At 37.1% G+C, this 25,671-nt stretch overlaps 8 protein-coding genes across 14 annotated transcripts in view; 5 read left to right on the top strand and 3 right to left on the bottom strand.

Moving 5' to 3' along the window:
• Nucleotides 1–1,056: 1,056 nt before the first annotated feature.
• On the top strand, nucleotides 1,057–2,081 carry LOC118734575. The gene is made up of 3 exons (XM_036464285.1): nucleotides 1,057–1,217; nucleotides 1,271–1,396; nucleotides 1,461–2,081. Exons 1-3 carry the CDS (start codon nucleotides 1,123–1,125, stop codon nucleotides 1,843–1,845), a joined length of 606 nt encoding a protein of 201 aa, XP_036320178.1. The 5' UTR covers nucleotides 1,057–1,122; the 3' UTR covers nucleotides 1,846–2,081.
• A 2,825-nt stretch (nucleotides 2,082–4,906) lies between these two features.
• Nucleotides 4,907–8,092, bottom strand: LOC118733259 (N-acylneuraminate-9-phosphatase). Its single transcript, XM_036462590.1, has 3 exons — nucleotides 7,654–8,092; nucleotides 5,592–6,077; nucleotides 4,907–5,526 (listed from the first exon to the last, which is right to left on the bottom strand). Exons 1-3 carry the CDS (start codon nucleotides 7,843–7,845, stop codon nucleotides 5,011–5,013), a joined length of 1,194 nt encoding a protein of 397 aa, XP_036318483.1. The 5' UTR covers nucleotides 7,846–8,092; the 3' UTR covers nucleotides 4,907–5,010.
• A 1,291-nt stretch (nucleotides 8,093–9,383) lies between these two features.
• LOC118733258 (RNA pseudouridylate synthase domain-containing protein 2-like) lies at nucleotides 9,384–11,938 on the bottom strand. Its single transcript, XM_036462589.1, has one exon. It carries the CDS (start codon nucleotides 11,797–11,799, stop codon nucleotides 10,120–10,122), a length of 1,680 nt encoding a protein of 559 aa, XP_036318482.1. The 5' UTR covers nucleotides 11,800–11,938; the 3' UTR covers nucleotides 9,384–10,119.
• An 847-nt stretch (nucleotides 11,939–12,785) lies between these two features.
• On the top strand, nucleotides 12,786–14,167 carry LOC118733257 (protein lin-52 homolog). Of its 2 annotated transcripts, XM_036462587.1 has the most exons (4): nucleotides 12,811–12,920; nucleotides 12,977–13,063; nucleotides 13,609–13,713; nucleotides 13,850–14,167. In XM_036462587.1, exons 1-4 carry the CDS (start codon nucleotides 12,884–12,886, stop codon nucleotides 13,996–13,998), a joined length of 378 nt encoding a protein of 125 aa, XP_036318480.1. In that variant the 5' UTR covers nucleotides 12,811–12,883; the 3' UTR covers nucleotides 13,999–14,167. The 2 variants fall into 2 exon arrangements, with proteins under 2 accessions (XP_036318481.1, XP_036318480.1); XM_036462588.1 differs by lacking the exons at nucleotides 13,609–13,713; nucleotides 13,850–14,167 and adding an exon at nucleotides 13,173–13,546 and having other exon boundaries at nucleotides 12,786–12,920; nucleotides 12,977–13,113.
• Nucleotides 14,168–14,258: 91 nt separating this feature from the next.
• Nucleotides 14,259–16,530, top strand: LOC118733256. The gene has a single exon (XM_036462585.1). It carries the CDS (start codon nucleotides 15,465–15,467, stop codon nucleotides 16,011–16,013), a length of 549 nt encoding a protein of 182 aa, XP_036318478.1. The 5' UTR covers nucleotides 14,259–15,464; the 3' UTR covers nucleotides 16,014–16,530.
• A 656-nt stretch (nucleotides 16,531–17,186) lies between these two features.
• Nucleotides 17,187–21,346, bottom strand: LOC118733252 (regulator of telomere elongation helicase 1 homolog). The gene is made up of 9 exons (XM_036462582.1): nucleotides 20,194–21,346; nucleotides 19,785–20,110; nucleotides 19,400–19,606; nucleotides 18,925–19,339; nucleotides 18,622–18,870; nucleotides 18,409–18,554; nucleotides 18,202–18,331; nucleotides 17,836–18,132; nucleotides 17,187–17,779 (listed from the first exon to the last, which is right to left on the bottom strand). Exons 1-9 carry the CDS (start codon nucleotides 21,226–21,228, stop codon nucleotides 17,567–17,569), a joined length of 3,018 nt encoding a protein of 1,005 aa, XP_036318475.1. The 5' UTR covers nucleotides 21,229–21,346; the 3' UTR covers nucleotides 17,187–17,566.
• A 55-nt stretch (nucleotides 21,347–21,401) lies between these two features.
• On the top strand, nucleotides 21,402–22,253 carry LOC118733254 (DNA replication complex GINS protein PSF1-like). The gene is made up of 3 exons (XM_036462583.1): nucleotides 21,402–21,610; nucleotides 21,670–21,734; nucleotides 21,794–22,253. The coding sequence occupies exons 1-3, from the start codon at nucleotides 21,521–21,523 to the stop codon at nucleotides 22,239–22,241; spliced, it is 603 nt and encodes a 200-aa protein (XP_036318476.1). The 5' UTR covers nucleotides 21,402–21,520; the 3' UTR covers nucleotides 22,242–22,253.
• Nucleotides 22,254–24,148: 1,895 nt separating this feature from the next.
• The window catches only part of LOC118733251 (integrator complex subunit 6), a 10,293-nt gene continuing 8,770 nt past the window's right edge, over nucleotides 24,149–25,671 (top strand). For 3 of the 6 annotated variants that reach the window (XM_036462580.1, XM_036462579.1, XM_036462576.1), the window contains exon 1: nucleotides 24,517–24,945. The gene's annotated coding sequence lies outside the window, so the exon portion shown is untranslated. Of the gene's footprint in view, nucleotides 24,324–24,516; nucleotides 24,946–25,671 lie in introns of those variants that run through there. The other 3 variants (XM_036462578.1, XM_036462577.1, XM_036462581.1) reach the window with 2 other exon arrangements.

Below are 25,671 nucleotides of genomic sequence, written 5' to 3'. Positions count from 1 at the left end.
ACAAAAACAAAAACAACGCGAAGCAGCTGTTTCTCAAATTCTGGGCACGAAATGTGGTTTCCCGTACTTCTGGATTATGTTCCATTTTTGTGAGCAAACTTTTCGCTCATTCTCTAATTACCGAATCCGGGGGTCAATTCTCGTTCTGTGAAACGGTGAAATGAAAACTTTTTTCGCGTTTTCATTGCACTTCCGATTCGCTTTCAGTGAAAAAATGAAAAGAAACGTCAAAGTGTTTTCACATGAAAAAAAAAGTGGAACGAAACGAAACTTCTCACTTTTTCACAACCCTGACGATTCTCGTTCCACGATGCAGCGAACAAAGGTGGCGCCGTCAGTGGTACCGCTACTTTGGTTTTGCCGATTTTGACAGTTGTGGTAACTTGTAAATAAACCTTTGTTTACAAATTAGCTAAAGAGAAATTTAATTATAAGTGAAAAATCAGTTTAATTTGTGTTAATTTGCAATTTGCGAGGGATTTTTTAGTTGAAGACTGCTTAAAAACTAATTCAATGAAGTGCTGTGTGTTATATTGCGACAGCCGTCAAGATGCAAGAAGCGTAGATGCAAGGGTAGCGCTGAGACGAATCGCTGCATTTTGTGTACATAGGGCACGGCAAAGCCGTTCCCGAAATGTTTCTCTATTATTATATTAACAGCATTTCCTCAAAAGGATTTTGTTTCTGCTCCACGCAGCTTCCATTAGCAAGATAACTAATCAATCCCGTAGAGATGCTGCTGCAGTTTTCTGCAGCAGCCTTAATTGCAAAGCAATGGAGTGCACTAAAACCTTTGCTGAAGCAGCCTCAATTGCAAAGGTATGGAGTGCACTAAAATGTTCACTATTCTCTAATAGATTAGGTGAAAAATGCGATATTTTCACATTTAGCAAATTTAAAACACGTTTTTCGCTGTAAAGTGAACTGCTTTGGCAGTTTCAACTCGTTCTTCTTTTCGCTCTATTCTTTGTTTACTTGTGGTACACAAATGTCAACGCCCAGGACGGCGCAATCTTGTATTCTATCATTCTTGTTCTCGTTCTGTGAAACAGTGCAACCAACTGTCAAAAACTTATCATATGTAAAAAAATTATACACAGCCTATTTATACGTGAAAACAAGATGGAGAAGATACCAAGAGGAAAGCGCGCCAGCGAAAACCAAAAAGAGTTTTTAATAAATTATCTAGAAGACAATGTAGACATTGCAAACGATAAGTATGAAGCCTTTTTAACATAAACAAACGAATACCAATTATTTATAATTATAGATTTGTGACGGCAGATGGTGCCGAATTTCGCGAAGAAAAGTGGAAAGAACTAGCGGTGAGCCTTAATGCTCTTGGCGGCACTCAAAAGGATGGTGCAAAATGGAAGAAGTATTGGAGCGATTTAAAGTATGTATATAAATTTTTCATGATGTGATTATTTTTTTTTTTTTTTTTTAATACCTACAAACAGACTTCATACTCGCACAAAATATAGTGCGATAAGGCAGGCAGAGCAGAGAAGTGGTATAAACGGTTTGAGCCGGGCCAAAGCACTGTCACCGCTGGAAGAGCGCATAATTAAGATTACAACTGTGCAGGCAGTCGATGGTGATGAAACGGGCGAAGTGGGCTTTGAAGCACTCGACATGGCCGATGCTTCTCACAATCTCGCTGACATTGTGGAGGAGACATTCGAAGTTGTTGTGGCTGAATGCGAGTTAGATGGTACTGCAGCCGCAACCACATTGGAAGATGCAACTACGTGTCCAATGATGGGGGCGAGCACCTCAACTGCTGCAGCAATAAGAGGCAGCACAGCAGCAGCATACTTGCACTGCTATACCATTTTTACGTAAAAATCAAAACCCAACAGAATTCTACATGTTAAGTGCTATGCGTTGGGTAACCGCTTACACGAAAAGTCCATTCGCCAGATTCTTATGTGACAACTCTCATGCAAAGCTAAGTATGCATAACTGGGCTATTAGGAAAAGAGCCTTTTATCACCAGCGCAGGCAAAAGATATTCCTGTACGCTTTTGACAAAAGAACTTAGGTTTAATTATAGATGTAAAATAAAGAACTTCATTATTTCACCGAACTTTTATTAAAATGGTGTCTTAAACTACACCTATGATCATGGGCGTGCGCAGAGCATAATTAGAAATGTTAAAATATAGCTATTAACATATTTATAATAATTTACCTGATTAATTTTTATCTTTTCAACCGACTTCAAAAAAAGGGAAGGTTATCAATTCATCTTAATATTTTTCTTTGTATGTAACCGCATAACTTTGGACCACATTAACCCATTTCGATAGTTCTTTAACTATCGGAAAGTTGGTGCTTTAGGGGTGGTCCCATACCAATTTGGTTTAGATCCGATCATTGGATCATAAAGAAATTAACGGTACTTCTTAATTTTTATATGCGAACTAAAGTCGGTTGTGTTTTTTGCTTAAAAATTACTTGTTATTGTAACAATTGAGTTGTACCGAGCCCTACAAAGGAATTTATTTTGCATAAAGTTTATTATAAACTTTTTGAAGAGTTAAAATACAAATTTGTTAGTTACCTTAATTGCGAGCAAATTTTAAAGAGCGTGTCAGACTTGACGATATTTCCAACTTTTCGATGAAGATCGCTGTTAAATTGAGAAAGGGAGATTTTATTTGCACGTGTGAACAGAAGATCTTTCTGTCGCTTTTCAGAAATTAAAGTTGCAAGGTGTGACTGCAACTAAAAGCACGCAAACCGATTCCGGATATATATTTCAACTTGCTTGTGCTGCACTAGCAATATGCAATTCGGCTTTCGGAAATAAAAACTACATACAACTGCTTTCTGAAATTTCTCAATCTGACAGCCTTTTCGAAATATATTGCATTGCCACACCTGACACGCTGTTGTTGTTGTTGTAGCGGCTACAACAACCCCGCCCAGATCGGTTGGTATCTCAGTCGTTGTCGTCAAGTTCCACTAACGGCAACCCTAGGAAGCGTGCAGCTTCTGTGGGATCTGTCCACAGGGACAGGGCCGTTAGGGTTGTCGGGTTTTCCGGGCATGCGAAGAGATGGTTCGAGTCATGTGGGGTCTCTCCGCATGCCGGACATTCGTTCGGCACATCCTCATTCAGCCTACTCAAGTAGGAGTTTAACCTGCTGCAGTAGCCGGAGCGAAGTTGAGCAAGTGTAGTGCGTGTCTCCCGAGGCAGATGAAGCTCTGTCTCGTCAATGTCCGGGGGTGGTATGCCTAGAACGGCATTCACAGGTCTAGAGTCTACATAACTCGAGACTGAGTCCCTGTGAATGCCGTTCAGGGCCTGTCTGTACGCTGTCGGGTCCAGAGGTTGCTTAATGAACCTCTGGACTTCGTCCGTCAGTTCATATAGATGCCTCCTGACGTGCCTAGGCGAGGGCTCCTCTGCAAGCAGCTGTCTGTTTGGGTGGCCACTTCTGTGGCTCCCGATCAGGAACTGCTTGCAGAGCATTATGTTGTGCTCCTTAACTGGGAGCATTTGCGCCTCGCCGTGCAAGTGATGTTCTGGCGACATCAGGAGGCATCCCGTCGCTGTCCTAAGTGCCGTATTTTGTCCCGTCTGTAGCTTCGTCCACTGCGTCCTACTAGTCCCTGACACGCTCTTAACGATTAGTGCCTTAAAGCTAAAATGGGGGAATTTGAGATGATTTCTTTTATCAAAGATCCGGAGATTCGTTTCAGAACAAAAACATTGATAAGACTTTAATTTCCGTTCAAAATAAAAGATGGATAAAAATGGCAGAGAGCAAATGGCCTTGTTATAAAATATTCAAAGACATATCGCTAGCTTAGAGTGAAAAGTTGCTAAGTCCACTTTTTATGAAAACTCATATTTTGATATAGGAGGCTAGAGAAATTGAATACGCATCGTTTCGAAAATTATAAAGGTACTTGTTTTATTTTTTCCTCTTCGTAAGCAATAAAAGGAAAATTTGCTAAGTCCAAAAGAAGCACCACAAATCCGATAAGACCAAAATAATACGACATCTTTTAATAAATATCGAATCCTTCTGATTCTTATGGAGTTTTGCTTTGCTTTAAACGCGCAAAATGTTTGATTCAAGGTCTTGCGAAATAGTTAAAAAAAGGGCTATAGGAAGATTTTTGGCTCTCCTGTAAAATCTTTAAAATGGGACTTAGCATCTTTTCTTTCTAAGCTAGCGATATACATAAGTATGTATGTACATATATTAAAAGTTAGGACAATCAAAATATATATGTATACATCATTACCTTAATATAGAAAGGCCCTAACTCATTTCGTTTCGAAATTCAGCTCCGTACACAAGTCGGTAGATTACTCCCTAAAGACTTAGTCGAATTTAAAATCAACTACTACATCAGAATATTAGTTCCTATGTTTATTAAATACCAGCGACCATCTAGGTCGCTTCTTCACTATCCGATCGACCTGATAAAGCTGTACTAATGGCTATCACCCATAGAGCCTGTTTGAAGTGAAAAGCTGACAATGGAATAACAGCATGTGCCCAAGAAACTACACCACCTTCAACAAAAACAAAATTTGCTTTTCTCAAGTTCATATTTATTTTTTGTAAAAATACTACTATTACTATGCGAAATTTTAAAGCAAATAAAAAATGCAAAACTTAAAGAGATGAATTAAAAACTTTTAACTTGTAAATTTTCCCATTAAAATACATACATATACACACTTCAAGACATATGAATTCGAAAACACTTAATTACTTTAGTAACTATGTATCCATATACCAACCACAAGCGGGTGGAGCACAACCAATCCAATCTAGATTGTGGGATAAGGGTTGATTTCAATTGTAACTAACGACATGCATATCTTATCTGTAGGTCTGAATCATGTCAAGATTCGAAGTGCTTACGTTGTTGTGGTTTATGCAATTACTACATTATACATTCATTTATATCTAGGATCGTAGAATGAGCATGTGTGGGAGGTTTATGTCTGAGAAATATGCACAGCCTTCGTTGCAACAATGTTTAACAAAACAAACTGTCTGAGCTATTTTCTGCTTCACTGTTCATATAATCCATTGTCGGTAGTGAGCCACCACGGCGTTGTCTGCATTGCTCTTGATTCAAACGTTCGTTGAACCATTCATCTTGCGATTCTTGATCGTGTTGTTCTGGCCCAAATTCAAGTGGTTGATGATGTGTTTGATGACGTTGAAGATCACTGTAACAGGTACTAATGGTACGACTATGACTAATTTGACTACCTCTACGACGATATTGAGGTAGAACAGCTAAAGCACCGTTGTTGCCATGTGTTAGTAATGATGTAGTAACGGCATTGCTTTGTGCGCTTGTGCTGGTCGCGGTACTATTTGTGTTATTACGTATATTTCTAGTGTTGTTTAGTGTCGGGAAATATTTATATAAATCCAGCAATTGCTTAAGAGTAAAATCTGGTTTATGTGGAACATCGTTCAAGTCGATCTCCCCTGGATTCAATGGTATCCAAAAAGTGGCACCCAGTCCTGCTAAACGGCCTCCCTAAAAATAAGTGACATACGAGTTCAAACACTGTACATGTGAAATCATTATCCTTTCATGCTCACCTTAATGTCCGATTCGAGCTTGTCGCCAAACATGGCACATTGCGATGGTGAGACACCAAGAAAGTTGCAAGCAGCGTAGAATATTTGCGGATTCGGCTTCTCCCATGGTAAATCTGATGACACGAGCATACAATCGAAATATTGACTTACATGCAACTTGTTAATTTTTTCCCATTGTGCATTAGATGGTCCATTGGTAATGAGGGCCAGTAGGAAATTGGCCTCGCGAGCACGACGCAACATTTGTATATAATCGGCAGATAGAGCTAAATAACGATAACGAAGTTGAAGCCATTTTGGATAAATTTGTTCAGCTAAATGTTTGTAGCGAGGTGGAAGAGCTTCACGCCATAAATAAGTGCGCCAGGAATCAAGAGATGTTTGCGAGTTGTCTGGGCAGCGACGAAATGCTTTCAGAAATGACAGAGTTGCAATGCTAGACTCCTCTTTCGATAAGCCAAACTGATTTTCGAGCACTTCACTTAGCTACGAGCGATTTACAAAGAGATTTAATGATTATTTAAGACCTGTGGTTTGAATTCTTTATAAACTTAATAAAATGGAACAATGGGGATTAAAGTACAGTCAGTCATTAAAGTTTAGGTACAGCGAATTTTTTACAATACCGGCAACTATTTTTTTAAATATTTTATTTTTCGCTCATTTTTTAATAAAATATGGTAAGTCCTAGCTTAATCATACTTGCACTTTACTACATTAAAATTGCATGGGCTAAAAAACTACATACTCAACTTTTTTCTGGGGTGCGTAAATAAAAAGTGAAATATTTGAATGAAATTTTCCAGAATATTCTTTAATTTTGCACAAGATTTTGAGCACTGCTTTTTGGGGTTTTTGTTGTAGAATTAACCATATTTTAATAAAAAATTAGTGAAAAATAGAATATTTAAAAATAGTTGCCCGTATTATAAAAAATTCGCTGTACCTAAACTTTACTGACTGACTGTATATGTACATAATATGCCTGTTCATGTAGCAAATTTTTTCAAAAGTTATCAAAAGCTATCTCAAGGTTTGGTGTTCATGTATCCAAAAAACTTGCTAAGTGGAAATTGAAAGAAGAAAATGGCAGTTCTTGTTGAGAAGTTGCAAATTTATCCTGTAAATTTTTTTTCCAGTAAAAACTTGCAAGCAAGAAAACAGCTGATCGCATCTTGCTGGGTGCAATTGAAACTAGTAGATAAGGAAACTGATTATGGGTTTTTATAATTTTAAATTAGGTTTCTTCATGTAAAAATGTGTAAAACCATATTTCGTGGCCGGGATCAACAAATAAGTAGAAAAACAAATATTTTATGTGTATATATCTTATACGGTGAGTAAAATTAGCAAATAACTATTTTTTTTGAAACTTAAGTGGTATTTTGCATTTTTTTGTTTTATAAAATATCCTTTCGGGTGTAAAACACAGCTATTATGGCAATTTGAATTTGCACATTTGTGCCCGGAAAAAATGTCTGAGCAGTTTCGGGACCGAAGAAGGAGACATTTACGATCCAAAAGTGGAACGTATTCGATCTCTATTACCCAGAAAGCGTTCCTCATGCTAGAAAAATGGGCAATAGAGAGCGAATACCTTCCACGTATCTTATTTTTACGCTCTAATTACCAAAACAGCCCGGAAAGCGTGTGGAACAAACCCTTTATTAAAAAAAATGAGTTCTTTTTACTTGGCAATTCTGCTCGTTATCCTTGAATTCTCCGGACGCGGAAATATAAAATGAAAAAAAATCTTTGACATGTCCAGCTCACTTTTATTATATTTTGCATATACACAAATATTTACATATCCCTTTGTACACCGTAAATCATTTCGCAATTAACGAGCGCTGCGGTTACGCGATTTCCGCAAATTCTGTTCCCTTGCCCCTGAATATACATATTTGCTACAATACATAATCGCAAACGCGTACACCAAACAGACGCGCGTGTTAGTCACCCCTACTGCACCTCTTTTTATCAATAAGCGAATGGAAAATTCCCACTGATTTCTCATGTAGCTTCAATAACCCCACCCCCACCTTTTCCCATCCCAACAAACCTTTTTGACTGCTTTCAAATCACCCGAGCGCGTGGGAATTAGTGTGTTGTCCAAGTCGAAGAAAAGTGCTGTAATCTTCTTTAGATTTTCACCCAATATAGCGTTATTTATATTAGAGCTATTGGAAGCGGTTATACATAAATTAGCAGCATTTTTTGTGCTTTTATGCTTTACAATTTCACCTTCGGCCATCAGAGTAAAAACTTAATGGATAAGCGAGTTTTTCGCTGACGCAATAAAAAATATATTATTTTATACACTGTATTAGTATTAATACAAAAATAAACTACACAATCGCCTATTGTGATAAGAATTTGAATACGTGTTAGCACCAATCCAGCTTAACTATTATTTATAAAATAATTAAAACTAGAAGACTAAACAACTGCACACAAATTGCAGTTTTGAGCAGGTTAAATGGAACTGATAGCAAACAGAGAACGAATGATGGTTAAAAAGCAAACAAGAGAAAAGAGAAAAACGAAAATAAAACAGAAATTAATGTGTTGCCACTTTAATTTCTTTTTAGGTACCAAAACGTCTACCAAATCAGTTTTCAAACTACCAAATTTTTGTTCATCATTAAAACGAAATTTCTTGAATTTATGGGGTTTTTACAAAACAAGTTAGGGCTTTTAAATTAAATGTAAGTAACTTTGAGAATAATTCAATTCATATCAAACTATTTTTATGTTTGAAAAAACAAAATCCTGACATTTTACGTATTTCAATAAAAAAATTCCAAATTTTGTTTCAATTTGCATACACTCACACTTTGCAAATTGCCTACCACCAATTTTTCTTTCAAAACGATAGGCAAATTTTCGTTCAATTGCAACATCTGACCGATCATAGCTTTGGGAAGTCAGTTTTTGTTTGCAGAAAATTGTGTGCTTAGTAAAATTTAGAAAAAGCAAAGTGTGCGCAAAGTGAGAGCAATGTTTTCAACGTGTAAACGCAAATTAAGTGATCAAATTTTAATGCTCAATTTGATTGACTTTTCGAAACAACTTTGCCTACCAAAAGCTTCATCAAACTAACCAAGCTACCAAAGGAGAATGAAGCTACCAATTTTGGTCTAATTGGACCAAAACGGCAACGCTGGCACCAAGCAGCGTTGCCGTCAGTAAAGAACGCAAATATAAACATTTACGTTCTTTGGTTCATGGCTCTGATCCAATACTTTTCGTGTAAAATCCTGTAAAAATGTCAAACAGCAAAATTACTCTCTGAAGTGAGAGTAAAAAAAGTGCGGGAACAAAAAAAGCATTTTTCCTGTAAAAACGTCGATTGACATTACCAGAAGAAAAAGTTCGGGTAAAATCTTGCAACTTCATTCTCTACACAACTCTCCGAAAATCGCTCCCATTTATAGGATTTTAGAGTACGGGATCATTTTTCCTGTAACTTCCTGCAAGGCCGTGTAAAAACTTGTAAGTTCATGAAGTACTGGATCAGAGCTATTTTTAAGATGTTTCCAATGCGAATTGGCAAAGTTGGTGTTATTTCATCAGCTGTGAATGGTGCATGTTTGTCAGAATTATTTGTTTTGAGAGTGAGTGAAAAAATGAATACATATTTGTATTTTCTGCCTCTTGGCTAGTGGTCTGAAACTATCGATAGTTCTTTAATTAAAATTCCGAATATCCGGATAAAATGAACGAATATTAACCGGATATCCGGATAGCAAAATTAACGGATATTCGCCGGAGAACAAAAGAACAGATGTTAACAGTGTAACCGGATTTTATCCGTATACACCAATATTCGAATGGACAGTCCCAGCCCTAGTCGATATATTAACCGCAAAAAAATATTCCGATTTAAATTTATAAAACCATTAGTATTTATTTATAAAGGTCTCTCCCTCTCTCTCATGCTATAAAAAAATATGTATGTATGTAGACAGTTGTTAGAAATATGCAGACATTTACAGGTTTATAGTCGTTTTAAAAGCACAATGATCAAACGTAGATTTCCTTACAGTTATAGATATAGTCATAAACATTATAAGCGAACATTAGTTGCTGGTATGCTATTGATACGATGTAAACGTTATAAATATGTATGTATGTTATTAATCGGCCCTATTATAGTTGTCAACGTCGACCTCGATGTCATTTTTTAATCAAAAATAGTCCTCGTAAATCCAACTCAAGCTACGCTGACCACAGTATTTTGCGGAAAGGTTCTTCTTCTTACATCGACGACGACGTCGACAGCCATAATAGGGCCGAATGCGTTCGTTTATATAAACAAATATTTGTATAGCAAAAACAATTAAATGCCTAATTGTTTATCCAACAATTTCATTTTCAAAAAATATAAATCATGAAAAAACTCAAATGTACATATTTCTACAACAAAAACAACTTTATCTAATGATGCTAATAATCAGCTACAATTTCCTACTGGGATATTATACCAGAATGTCACAGCTGCTTGCAATTGAAGTTTTTATTATTTCTATTCCGACGATTCCTTCCAAAATTCACCTGCCCAATCGGGTAGCGGTGTCTCATACTGCCATCCCGGACCTTTATATTTCCATGCATGTAAATACATAATTAAATCCTTCGGTTTAGGATCTTTAAAGCGTACTTTGCACTCATAACAATGCTTATCAAAACTTAATTTCGTTTTGTTATACACAGTATCAGGTGGGGCATGACCAGTTTGAGTGCCAACTGATACTTTGGTTGGTTGCTCTTCAGGCTCTGTCTTTACATCAATGTCTCTTTCATTAACTATGCCAGTAGGCGTTGTGTCTTCAATTGCATTTGTTACAGTTTCAGGCACACCAGCTCCATTTCCTATAACTTCTTGTTTTACCAAAGTCATTCCTTCACTATCGAAACCACCATCAACTCCTAACCAATTTTCAGCATTGTGTACATGTATCAAATCCTTTACCAGCTCCTCATCGGTTCTACCTCCAATATCTCCACCACGACCTTTGAGCGGCCCAAATACTTCGTGATTATATAGCGGGTCATTTACAATTGGGTAGCCTAAATATTGTAAATGCACACGTATTTGATGCATTCGTCCAGTTAAGGGTTTGCATAGTAGTACACTTGTTGAGCCGTTGTAACAAATTTTCTCAAACGATGTCGAGCAATCTTTGCCATTTGGTGAAACTTTGCAGACACCAATCTTATAACTGACAACTTCAATGGGTTCTTTGCATTCAATGATCCCGTCAGGAAAATTTCCCTCCACACGACATACATACTCCTTTTCTACGTCTCTGTTTCGTATCTGTTGTTCCAATAATCTCGCTTTCTTGGGCGTGCGACCAAAAAGCAATAACCCAGATGTAAGTCGATCTAAACGATGGATTGTGCGCAAATTTTTCAAATTGAATTCCTTAGCCAAAATGAAGACAACAGTATTATGACGATATCTACCGCATGGATGAACAGGTATTGATGCGGGTTTGTTTATGACAACTATATCCTCGTCCATGTGCACTATGCTAATATGTTGGTCAGTAACAGGCACTTCATGTCGATGCACAGTATTCGACAGCAAGTCGTTATGCTTTAGCTTATAATCGACTGGCACGCGTTCATAATTCACTTTAAGTGAACCAATTAATATGCTACGTTCATACTCCTCGGGTGGATGAGCACGAAATTCGCGTGAAAATACATCTAATATTTTCTCTCCTACCCAGCGTCCTTTAGTAAATGTTGTAAAGGTGAAGTAATAGGGGTAAACTTTGCGCAATCCATTTTCAAAATAGTAAGACGTCTCATCATATCTATCATCGGAGAATCCGGGACGCTTAGCTTTTAATGCCTTCGTCTCCAGTCTCGCTTTCTTTAAAGCTTCAATCTGCTCAACATCTTCAGCTTTCCGCTTTTCTGGAAGTACAACTTTTAATTCACAATTGTTAACGGCCGTTACCAGTGTGCGAACCGCCGGTACTATGTTGGGATCAACATTGTAGAACCACGTGCAAGTTAGTGGCTCCGTATTGGAAATAGGTTGGTAGAGTGCATCCTTCAATAGCACTATGTTTTCTTCATCTACTGTCGCGTCGCCATGTTGCGTCTGAGCATGTCGTGGCATTTTAAGTATAACTTGATTTTGGAAACCTGGTAACATACGGTAAAACGTACCAAATTTCATTAAATGCATTAAAAAACGTTAAATTAACGCCACAGCCACCAAATTTACAACGAAAGGAGCACAAAACGAACTGCCCGAAATAGATTTGTAAACAACCTGGGATCGAACTGTTGCGGCCGCACATGCAAAATGCAACGGCGTTACATTTTAGTCAAGGCGAATTTATACAAGGTGGTGTTAATGGCGAATTTAGATTTTCGCCGTGATACTTCCTAATGTCAAAATGATGTGTTTGTTGTAAAGAAGGCGAATTCATATAACAACAAACACATCGTTTTGGCGCAATACAAAATACATGCGGGGTTTTGTTGTTGTAATCTAAATTCGCCAGTAACACCACCAAGCTGGTGTTATCGGATCCGCTGATTTCACGGCGAATTTGTACCTTTTGTCAAAATGATGTATTTGTTGTAATTTTGTTTTGTACTGATTGTCAATGTGCGTATAATTTGTTATTGTAATTTATGTGTATTTTGGCGGTGGTTTATTTCAGTGATTTTTAAGCGATTTTCAATAAATTTTTTGTCTAAATATAATTAAGATGAAGTGCGCGGTAATCGGTTGCAAAAATACGTTCAAAAATAATAAATTGGTTAGCACAAACATGTTCGCAAAATACCATCAAAGTCATATTATGAATTTTTGCAGTGTTAAAAAATAGTTGGTTGTCGTTTCAAGGTCTCCTAACATTTATTTAAGCTTTTAAAGCTTACGACATACAACAATACGACACTTACGACACCGTTGTGAATCCCTCATATGCTTACTTTTGGTTCATTTCAGAGAAAATAACATGGCGCCGAAATCACAAACGTCAGACAGAAAATTACTTTTTTCTTTTGCTTCATCTTGTCAGATCTTGTGTAGCTGGATCATGTGTGCATCCTACGTAAATTCAAATCGATTTTGAAAAGCAGTAGGTGTGATCAACTAGAAAGCAAGTTATTGATCGTGTAAGCTCACAGTAATGAAATGCGGTGAAGACGCTTATGGGATTGCAACACTGCGGCTATTGGATATTTTTTGACGTTGCTTTTCTCAAAAATTCGCATTATTTATTTGGTGTTGTTTTGCAGTAATTGTTTGTTTTAGCATGTCAAACTCCAGCAGAAGTCGTACTCCTTTAAAAGGTTTCTAAATAGAAATTATACCTATTTAACTATCTAATATACACTGTACTTTACAGGTTCAATGATAAAGGAAGATTCACCTGAGGATGGATTGTATTCATTGGAGAAATTGCGCACATCTCCCGAACTGTGGCCTGAAAAGAGTAGGTTTTTACTTTTTGTATTAAAGGTGTTGCTTGGGAAATTTCGAAATGTACATATTAAGTATTTAGAAATTTTTATACAATAAGCTGTAGCATTACACTATTTTAGTTGAATTTGCAAAATTTTATCTTAAAACTTCTTCATCTTGCATCTCTTGAGCGACCTGTTGTTCAGTCCAAGTCTATTGGGGGAAGCGGGTTGGCTTTCCAAAACGGAACCATTAGAGATGTTAGAGAGAGAGGATGTTGGGGGAGGCCTTCTTCATCTGTCGGTTGGACATATTTTAAAAGTATCACCACACTTTAATGAAAACGCGTTATTTACAGTATTGCTGCACATTAGCATTGTGTTCTTTTATTATACTCACTGCACCATTTTTCGTATGAATCTTGGTTTTGGACAATGTTTCATTTATTTTTCATCTCCGCTGGCCACAAGCAAATGTCTTTTTTTATATTTTGCGGCAGATAGTATATAGAAAAACATGATACAAAGAAAAAAATGTTTCAAAAATTATGAAGTTTGAATTTTGTTGACTTTGCAGTTCCTGGTATAAGTAATTTTATTGCAATGAGTGACACCCCAATACGTACGCCGGTGCCGCAGTGGTCGAAGGATCTATCGCAGGAAGACATTAATGCGATGATGCGTAAGTTCAGAGTAAAATATTCGTTAGCGAAAGAGCACCTTAAATAAAAAAATACATACGTTTGCTTGTATATATGTATTTACATATGTATGTATATTCGTTAATTCCTTACTAAAGTTATTAACCCCATTTTCAGAGCTAAGCAATATGCCATTCAGTAACCTAATAATGGAGATCAAAAAAACGTACGATGAAGCATACCAGCTGGGCGTGTCCGAGGCTAAAGAGATGACGCGGGGCAAATACTTGGGTATATTTAGCAATACCAAAAAAAAATCGATTTGAATTTAACTTTCGAAAATATTTTAACTCTGCTTAAATATTTGCAATGATTTTAAAAATTATAGATTTATATAAAAAATAGTTTTAATTGTAAAAACACTGCTAGACTTTTTATACGAGTACAAATGCATTTGTTATGAAATAAAAACGTATTATCCAATTTTTTATAGAACTTCTTAAGTTTTGAAAATCAACGCATGTACAAATAGTGAAAGTAATATTGCAAAAGACTTACATGTCTTATTGCGATGCAGCGTTTGCGCAATAACGTCACTGAGTCGTATGACTTGCATACAAAATTAAAGGGTATTTGGTATTTGGCGGCTTATAAGATGAGCAATCGTATATACATATATTGAGCCCTAACCGCCAAGCAGGAGAAGATCGGTCAAACACTCACATATGTGTAAGCATCAATCTATAACCACAAAAAAGACTTAAGCGACATATTTTCAAAATATTATTTTTGATGCAGAATTGCATATCTAATAGGGCATCTTTACGTTTCTGCATCAAAAAGAAAATTTTGGAAATTTCGCTTACGACTTTTTAGCGGTTAGGGCTAGATATGTTATGTACGTACATAGATAATTTTCTTACGAGTTGTAGCAACAAGAACATTTGCTGGATGCTGTTGACTAGCAGTATCCTCAGCCAGATTTAAATTTAATCGAATCAGATCCTTTCACCCATTTTTTACTACTTTTTGATTATCATTTTTTATAAAAATAAATAGTTTATTACAAAAAATAAAATTATATAACAAACTTAATATATAATACGACCTCAACAGGCAAAGATTTTCAGGGGCTTTAATTTCTGTAAATTAAAGAAATTTGCAGCAGTAGATACATACATATGTACATACATACATATGCAATTTTCTTAAATGGGTCATTAAATATCGTGATTTTACCCTAACATTCGCCTCTCGAGAAACCTTTTGAATTTCCACAAAATTTTACATTTCTCTGACATTGCTGCCTTCATCCATTAATAATTTGTAGGCACCCTATATCCTCACTGACATCTTTTCGGGCATGCTCATACGTTGCTTTCGACTGCATTCCGTAGTTTGCTTGCATCAACCGCCACCAATAGTTAAAAATATTAAATAAAAAATACTGTTTGTTTGCAACAGCTTGTAGTCTTATTTAAAATGTGTTAACAGTTACTAAGCACTTGTACATCATACATACATAAATGTGTATAAATGAATGTGCAAATAAGTACAAATAAAGTACTAAAAGTTGTATGTCAATTTAATTCAATAAAGAGCCCTCGATCGCACCCCAATTTAGCAGCCCACTTGTGTATCGCACTCATACACAGGCATACGACCTTAACCTACTTCGTGTAAGCACTGGTTATAACCACCACCCAGCCCCCTGGAACTGCCAACGCAAGCAAACCCAACAAGTAAGTAAGCGAGTGCACACAATCGCATTATCACGCTACTGTCCACTGTCATGGTTGAGGAAAGCGGTTGTCTCAGACAAACAGGCGCTTCACTGACGACAAGTATGGTGGCCAGCGCCAGCTCTGTTAACAATGTCAAGGGCGGCAAATATGTGTGGACAGACCGTGAATTGCTGATGCATTTACAAAATTACACGCCACTCATATTGCTTATCGACTTTGTGGAGAAGACGCGGACAAAACGTTTTTACGAAGCAGGTGAACGCTATGAGATACTTATGCTCATCTTTATAATGCGTAAGGGTGCACCGTTTTGTGAGAATAGACGCTTTCCTGAGGAGTATTGGGTGAATTTGTCGGTGGGTCCCATTGCTGAAGCCTTTGACCGCTTGTCGGCCGCCATAGATATACCGGATCCGCAGTTGCCAATACATATGACCGTTACGGACTTAACCAGCTGGAAGCAAATGTTCGATGCAGCAATGTTGGATATACGCCGCTTTGCTTACTATACAGAACCGCAGCAGTTGGCCGAAATCGGTGTTTATAATCGAACTACTTTTGAGGAACGCTTCGGTTTGCATTGGCGTGTTGAATAGACAACAAATTGTTTATTGTTTACTTTTTATTTTGCTTTCTGCTAGCATCAAGTGGTGAAATTTTGAATTTACGTTGATTGTTATTTCCTGTTTCTTCCGTTCTTGCGCTTCCATTGTTTGCCTCTATATCCGCATCCGGCATTAGGAAATGGCGCAAAAGAAAAAACAAAATTTGAATGAAAATTCGAAAACTTAAGAAATTAAAACTGTGCCTTTACACTCGCATATTAAAGAATTCACCATAATGAAGAATAAATTCTATGTTAATTTAATATATGTAAAAAATACTATGCATGTACATATGTAAATGCAAAAATGTGCAGGCAGGCACATGTTAATAATATAATCATATATGTATGTATGTATGCATATTACAACCAAATAAAGGAACTTACGTGAACAATGAATCATTTACCAACAGTGCAATCACATTTACACGCACTATAAAATATATGTACTATGTTATGCATTTACATGTCGTACACCTTCTTCAAAAGGGACACAACTCAAAAAAAAAAAAAATTAGGTCTATGTTTATGCGTAAATGAATTCGTACGATTTATCTCCAATAAATGCAAATATTTTTTTCTTCAGGATTGTATTCTTTAACTACCAAACTACTGTTTTAAATGCCTGTTTCTGTCTTAATTGCGTTGAATGTGTACCGTCCACAAGCAGTTGTATTTTCGGATCCGATTTTGGAGTTGTGCCTCTTTTGAAGATGGTGAGCGATATGTACATGCATATATGTATATTCAATTATGTACATATGTGCATATTTACTTATAATACTTCCGCTAAACAATCAAGAATGAAAGATATTTACATATGCCCATGGAAATGTAAAGTGACTGTTAAAGCTATAGTGTTAAACATTAAATATGTATGTAGGAATGGATGTAGGAATGGATCATATGAGTAATAAATTTCATCAAAAAATTAAAGTGATTGTCTTCCAGTTAGAAACCTTACTGCTGCTAGTATGTATAGAAAAGCCGGAAATAAAGGGAAATGAGGAAAGAACATTAGTAGGGTCCAATTTTTTTACTTTTGTACAACTTCGCTCAGAATATTGTAGCAGGTGAAACTTTATTTATCCAAAATTAACCCCAACTTACCTGACCTAAAGCCGATATAGGAAACTGACCGTTTATTGGGCATGGATGAGACTGATGACAAAATTTAGTGGATTTACTAATTTCAGCGCGGTTTAGTTTTTTTATATCGGCCAAAGAATATCAACACAACATTTCCAGCACATTGAGTAAAAATACTCTATTATTTTTTTATAGATACGTTCACATGGCGTTATATTTGTTAATATTTCGAAAAATCGTAAGCATGGCACAGTAATAAAAAAAAAATCCGGTAGGCATATTAAATGATTGAACATTTTCGCATAAAAACATAAAAAATAATACATACACACATACTTATATAAAAAATTAATTCTGATTAAAAATAAAGTATAGTAGATACGGTTTGTTTTTGTTTTGGTGCGAAAAAACAAAAGAAAAGTCTCCCCTCCCACCAATAATTCTACCTTAAACAAATTATGCTAAAATATGCGCAGTACCCTCGTCAAACATAGCTTTATGCGCACATTTTATAAATCGTCGCATGCCACGCAACATATAATGTAATTCGGGCTTGCCCATTACCCGTACTAAAACTTTAAGAAATTCCTCAAATTCATCCTGACGACTATATGCCATTAGCGCTGCGGTAAAAGCACTAAAATCGTCTGGTGATAGCGAACTTCGCAGCTACGAAAAATTTAAATTTAAATTATTTAACTTCACAAAGTAATTTTTAAACTCACTATTCTCAAGAACTCTACTCGCTCCTGTGGCGCCTCCTTCTCTACCATTGGAGTGTCATTGGTTAGTTTTGATTTGGATTTGAAACTAAATTCACCGAGTGTTGATTGTGTACTGGTGGTTGGCGAATCAGGCATTGTGGTGGTACCCGTAACCAATTTATAGCGTTTTCGCTTGTTATTGGCGGCGAGGGCGCTTGAACTACTGCTCGGGCTTGTAGTCGGTGAGTTTCGCTCACGCTTGAATATGCTAACCTGACCCGAGGCTTTGCTGCAGTTGGTACTATTGAAATCTATAGCCTGCGAGAAATTTGTGAAAAAAGCGCCAGTGTAAGAACAATGATGACGGTGGCAGTTGTGTTACTTCACCTTTACGTTGGTGTCCAGTCGACTCATGAAGTCCATTGCGCTCGGTACTTTACTACTTTGTGAGCGGCCTGCGGCTGTTTTGTAGTCATCTGGGGTCCAGCCTTCAATCGAATTGGTTTTCTCGACCTTCCTATTGGTTGTATATTTTTTTTTATTCTTAGAATGATAATTTGTTAAAAAAAATACTTATAATTAAATATGACTTACATTGCCATAGATTGCGCTGTGGCAAATTTACTTTTTGCTTCAAGCACTAATTTAGGGTCTGAGAAGTACCGACTCTGCACGATGCCAGCTTCTTCACATGTTTCGCTCACAAGCGTCTCTATGCTACGCTCTTTTGGTTTGGGTAACTATCAAATTAAAAATAATATTTCACTAAAATATTTTTTTTTTTTATATAAAGTTATAATAAATTACAGTTTTATCAGCATTCCGGAAGAATTCGCGCAATTCTCGCACAATCGAACCGAATGGCACGCTTTTGGGAGAGGCGCCTAAATAACCGCGAACCCATTTCGATAATTGGGACACCTGACTAGGCTGCGCAAAACGTACATCACACAACAGAATGGCGCCGTAATCGTGCCGATGACGAATGACACGTCCAATTGCCTGATTCACAGCACGAGTAGCCTCTAAGCTGTACCATGCTTGGCCTGATAATAGCTATTACAAATTATGTTATTAGAGAACGCATATCATATTAAAAAGTAGGCGTACTTCGTTCTCTTTCGTGCGATTATCTTCCAAATAGCGTTTCTTTAAAATCACTTTTGGATCTTTGAGTGGTGGAAATGGAAGCCCCGTTATGATAACTGCACGTCCATTGCGATCTGCAAAATCGAGACCCTCGGATACTTTTCCACGGCATACTGCCATGAAACAAGCGCCCTTTGCATCACGTATGCTTTTGTAGAACTCCTCCATAGACGTAGTAAAGCTCTCTTTGTTTCGTGGTTCTACATAAATTGGTTTATGCCTACTCACCTCAGCCCAAAGACCGCTGGCCTGCCAAGCGTCTACGCACTGGTTGAGCAAAGGGTAGGAAGGGAAGAAAACGAGCAAACCATCCGGCACTATGCGTGACACATTGAGTACTGTTTGACCCAATGAGCTCAGATACTTAGGATTGTCACTAAAATAGTCAGTATCGAGTTTAGTAAAATTGTTTCTTCTGACAATGAACTTTTCTCACCGATTTGCAAAGTTCGATATGAGCTGCTCGCGGTCAGGTCCAGTACCAATGATTCTGACAAAAACTTGCGACTGACTAACAATGTGTGGATTTTCGAGGCTTTGTGCGATTGGTACCGCTAGTTCAGCTATTAATGGTTTCAACGGTGCAAGGGTGCCACTTGTCAAAATTATGCTGCGTACTTGTGTATTCAAAAGTTGTTCCATACTACAAAGCAAAATAAATTTTATGTTTTAAGCTTTTTATTGCTATTTATACATATACAACATGATAAAAATATGTTTATTATGATAATATATTATACAATAATATAAAATTATTATTATAATTATTGTATAATATATTATACAATATATGTATATGGATTTTTTATTATTTGACATACCCGAAACCAGGATTGAAGCACCAATAGTTAATAACTTTGGGTAATTTCGACGAAACCGTACTAGTACTAGGCGCCTTTGATAGCCAACCATCCTTATTAGAACCTTTATGCTGCTGTTTAATTTCTTCAATTTGTACATGAACTTTAAAACTTTTGTGGACTTTTGCTATAAGATCATCCTTCTTGATGAATACAACACTTAGTAAATTAGAAATCATTTCAAAAGAACCACCTTTACGGAAGGCACTACCTTGTGACTGAACAGTCATGTATTGAACGAGTCTTTCGAGTAAACTTATGGTGGCTGGCGCTATAACTGGTGTTATCTGTAAAAACAAGCATTAGATTTATATTTATCAATAAATATTTGTAGGATACTGAATCAGTATTACTGATATATAGCACTTACTTTCGCCGCTGCCAATATCTCAAACAGGAACGAAGGGGGGTATGTTGTTCCTTCTGCTTCGTTTTCAACAATAATATTATCAATCTCCTTCTCCAGATCCAACAACATTTCCTTAAGTAATGCTAAGTCCTCCAATTTAAAATCTTTTGGTTCATCACTGCTCATAAAATCCAATGCATTTTCATTCATCATTGATTTCATCACATGCGTCACATCGTCGATTGCCAACGCTATGTCCGATGAGCGTATTTGCACTGATGCCGATTCTTCGCAAATTTTTTCAATATTGTGTGCCTCATCCAATATAACAATTGTATTGCTCAACTCCACTTTATTAGCTTTACGTGCTTTCGGATCTAATAAATAGTTATACGGCATAAACGTGATATCCGCATCGCTGGTCAACTCTTTGGATACATAATATGGGCATACTTTGAGTTTTTGCCCCACTCGCACCAAATCTTCTATATCCATTACGGACGATTCTTTTAATTCAGGACTGTCTTTCTTTGACTCGACGCGATTATAGAATGTGCAAGTTCGCGTCTGTATGCGCAATTTACAAAGTTGCACCTTGTTGGAATTGCCTTGTTCGCGCATAACTTCTGGGTGAATGCACAGTTGATCCCGTGAGCCCAACACCACAGCGCGCATAAACGAGTACGAGGTACGCTTCAACTCCTGCATTGCTTGTGTTAATTGAGAATGCGTACGGGAGGCGTATATAATTTTTGGAACGCCCCAGTTAGCGTTTCTCGCCTGCATTGCATTGAATTCGTTCACTGCTTGCTGAGCTGCAGCGCCACCTCTTGCGTGGAGTTGCACTAATGATTGCATTTCGGATTTACGTGATAGCAGCCAAGCCAGAGATGCACATAAAAGGCTCAACGTTTTACCTGTCCCTGTTGGGGATTCCAATACTCCATTTGTGCCATCGCGCAAGCAAGTAATTACCTTTTCCATATACGCTGTCTGTACATCGTAGGGTTCGAAAGGGAAATGCACTGTTATCCCCGAGATTGTATACTCCGGCATTTCTAGCGATGATTCGATACTTCGTAATTTTTTTCTTATGTATATTTTCTGCGACTTTGCTTCAACTTCACTTTTCGTAAATTTTTTATTGCCGCCAAAAAATCCCCAGTCAGCTGATTTTGACAACATCGACAATTCTTTTATGACTTTTTTTTTAAATTATACAACACTGCGACAATTGTCAGCGAATAAGGTGTAAAAGCAAAAGCGAAACGTAAACAATTACCCAAAAAGGCGGCTGATTGCTCAGCGATTTTACAAAAGACGAATTGAACGTAAATATTTCATAAAAATGGCAAAATCAAATAAAATGTTTGCCGATAAAGCCTTTGAGCTAATTAAGGAGTTGGAACGTTCGTCACAGACCATCCCACCTTTCGACGTAAGTGCTATGTACAAACAAATTACTAATTTTGCAATTCAAACGCATGTGTTTCTCAGGACGACGGTGTTCGGCAAGTCTTAGAAGAAATCAAAGCAATTTTCGAGGAAAACTGTGCACAAGCGTAAGTACTAAGATACAATAACTCAAATCTATTAATTTCTCATACAACTTTTAACTTAGCGCCAACTACTCAACCTCCGGCGATCGCACGCTGTGGCCACTGCTCAACTTTCGACATGCTGCACTACAAAGAAACAAGCGTTGCCTACTAACATATTTGTACCAACGTTTGCTCCGTATAAAAGCCCTTCGTTGGGAATTTGGTCCAATTATCCCAGCAGACATTAAAGCTTCGCTATGCGAACCGGAAGTTAACTTCTTTAACACATACTCAAAGTCGCTGGCTTCCTACATGCGGTCCATTGGGGATGGACAGGGCATAGATTTGACAGGTGACCTGCGGCCACCTAAATCACTCTATATAGAAGTGCGCTGTGTTGAAGATTACGGTAAGTTTGAGTTGGAAGATGGCGAAGTGATTTATTTGAAGAAGAATAGTCAGCACTATTTGCCGCGAGCCCAAGTGGAAACATTAGTGCGTCAAGGAATCTTACAACATATTGCATGAAATATATTAAAAAAAATTATTTGTAATTATTTTCTAAATATAGTTAATATATGTACATACATACATATCGAGCCCTAACCGCCAAAAAAAAGTAAGCGACATTTTTTTTCAAAATTTTCTTTTTGATGCAGAAATGAATATAGATGATGTAGGAATATTTCTGCATAAAAGAAAATTTTGAAAAATGTCGCTTACGTTATTTTGGCGGTTAGGGCTCGATATGTAAGTGCTGAACATTTTTAAAATTGGTGTTAAGTAGGGCCAGGACTATGATTAAAACGTACATATGTACTATACAGTAAGGTAAAACCGTTCTCTCAATTCGTCGGCCATGATTTTTTTTTTGAAGTTTACCAACATTTTAAAATAAAATTGAGATTAAACAAGTAATTTTTAGCAAAAAAAAAACCGACTTCAACTCTCATATAAAAACAAAAAATATATATATATATATATCTCATGATCCACTGATCGGATCTTAACCAGATTAGTATGGGACCACCTCTGAGACAGTACCTTTCCGATGCAAAAAAAAAAATTATCGAAATCGGTTGACGTGGTCCAAAGTTATGCGGAAGATTCCGACGAACTGATAACCTCCTCTTTTTTTAGAAGTCGGTTAAAAAAGGAATTGTTCAAAGTTGTTGTTTGAGATTGAAAATGAGAATGTGGCTGCATTTCTTTATTCATTCTGAACGTTTGGAATAAACTTTTTTGTTTACTTATTCTTTAGAACGTTCCTGATGATATGTTAACGTATATTTCAATCGCATTCTGTTTATTCTGGCTGTGAAATGGGATTATCCGGAATGAATAAAGAAACGCAGCCTGTGTGTGTGAGTTCGTGTGTAAAATTTTAAAATTAAATTGCTTGCAAACGTCAAGAATTTGAAAAATTCCTCTCAGCATTTCTACCTTCCTATTTTTTTTATCATGGCTAGGACTATTCGGATATCCGTGTTGAGCGTTTGGAGATTTTAAAATAAATCTTTTACAACGCAACAACTAAAAAGCAGACTTAAAACATATTCGGAACACCTTTCCCACTAACTAAATTTTAAAAAGAACGCACCAGTTTTATAGCTGTCAATTGATTGCACAATTGAAATTACCCAAGGCACATTAGTTCTGTTCGTCGAACAAAAAATTTGTACGAATTATCACGATTTATGCCCAAATCGCATTCGTGCAGACCAAAAAATTATCCATCACTCAACAACTGAGAGCGCAAAGTGACAGTTCTCCTGGAGAGAAGCTGCAAAATCTTGCTGGAAAAATTTCAGCCAGCAAGAATTTGCAATCACGAAAAACATATGATTGTGGCACATGGTTGCATTTTTGTCTACGATAATTTTAATAAATAAGTTCGTTAAATTTAAAAATTTTTAAACACGAACGATTTTTTTATGAAAAAAGGAACTAAGTACTTATTGATATAATTAATTTAGTTATTTCCAATGATTTGAACTTTACTCGGCTGAAAATAATTGTATTCACAATCGGAATGCAATTGCCACTAGAGTCGATTTAAGAAACCCGACAGCTAGCACGATAAATAAATTGAAATGTATGTTAAAGAAAGTCAGAACAACAAGAAATATACATGTGTATCCTGTTTTTGTCCAACTGAAAGAATTTTAAAAATTTATTATGTTTGAAATGCAACCGTGGACACCAGCTGGCAGGGAAACTTGCCAATTCCTGCAAATTTGCGTTCGTGCAGAAATTTGCAAGTTTCTCAACATGAGGGAGAATTTGAGTTACTCTCAGATATTTTGGGTGTTGGATAAATAATCTTGCTGAATCTTCGACGAACAAACCTATTAAATATGCCTTGAAATTACCTTTCGTTTTCATCTCTTCATTAGACCGAAAGAAAGCAACCCTGCATCACCGAATATGAACACAAAGTGAAATCGAAAATTCTGCCAGAATGTGAACGGGCGATGAGCGACAGTTTGTTTCTTGCTTTTGGAAAGGAAGGTTGGTAGCACCGGTTGAAAAACGTAATCAAAGCTAAATACTCGGGACGGAACAAAAACAAAAAGCAGTGCTCGCTCGCGGTGGTAAAAATTTGTTGTAGTAAGCAAATAGCAAAGCAGAAGCGCACAAAGTGTGAAACGAAGAGAGAAGTAGAAGGAAGAAAGAAGAGGCGGCAGCACCACTTCACAACAACAATACACATTGCTTTTGGGGATTTGTTGGTGCTCCCGCAGTGGCGCTACTAGCTGGCTGTGCTCTCATCTGCTGTGCGTTGCACAGTGTGTGTATGTGTATATTTGGTTCATGCATGCAATACATTTGTTGTTGGATTGTATTATTCGTTCCATCGCACCACACGCCTCGTGCACAAATCAAATACCACTAGAACGCCTCTTTAGGAAACTGATGGTTGGAGAAGCTTTATTAAGCATAGCGTATGGAGTGTAGCTGGCAAGCAGAAGAAGGTGCCGCACAGCATTCTAGTGAATTGGGATTTCTCCCACTCAAAGGGATATTTAAAGTAGCATAAAGTATAGTATTTGTGAAAACGTTCAACGAGTATATTCTCAATTTGCGACAATTGGAGCAAACGGATAGCAAGAAGGCAATGACAGTCACTGCGATTGTGACGACGAAGTCAACTGCATTGGCAAATACAACTGGTGAACATTGATTTATGCATTTAGACGTTATTCACAAAAAGTAAAATTTCAAACTAAAGGTGAGAAAATCATTTTTCACGTTGCCGATTCACCTTAGTGATACTAGTAGCAGTTGGTTTGGATTTGTTGTTGCTTGCTTTATTTTACGGCAGTTGCAGCAGGAAAAACTATAATACTTATCAGTGCCAGCCGCGCTGTGCACCGTCTTCAACCACCCACCAATTGTGCATTATGTTTGGTCGCAAGTTCGGTGGGCCGTGGGCCGTGGGCCGCTCGCTCTTCGCTTGTATGTAACGATCGCAATTTTGTTTACAAATCTCGACTGCACGCTACCGCTTGCAAGTTTCTTAACGTCAAGGACGTTTGTCAAATTTGTGTTGGTGTGATTTTTTAACGTTTAGTTAATAGTGCTGATTTAGCATTCGCTAATTGAACGCCGGAAAGCGAATTTGTGTCATAAAAAGTTTTTCGAAGTAAAATTATCGTCTTGCACATCTCTTGTTGCTTGTCAACGCTTTTAAGTCGACCTCTTTAATCACTTGCTACTTAAAGAATATGGTTAAAGTTAATATTCCTTGTTTTACCGCTTAATTAATTAGTAGATGTACTTTTTTAAATTGCCAGCCATCCCAGCTTGAGATTCTGTTTTAGGTGAATTTTATCCTTTTTTCTTTCGTGAGTCTGTTCTTGTCAAATGTCAAAGTTTCGGCCGTTTATCGGTCGTCTCGCTTTCGCGCACGTGAGAATTTCTCCTCCGCTTTGTTGGCGCGAAAACGTTGCCATAT

This window comes from Rhagoletis pomonella, unplaced genomic scaffold, assembly GCF_013731165.1.
Source record: "Rhagoletis pomonella isolate Grant_MI unplaced genomic scaffold, Rhpom_1.0 Rhpom_scaffold_00002, whole genome shotgun sequence".
In the NCBI taxonomy this organism is placed as follows: Eukaryota; Metazoa; Arthropoda; class Insecta; order Diptera; family Tephritidae; genus Rhagoletis; species Rhagoletis pomonella.
Note: the sequence above shows the minus strand (reverse complement) of the source record. Positions and strands in the feature narration are given on the sequence as shown.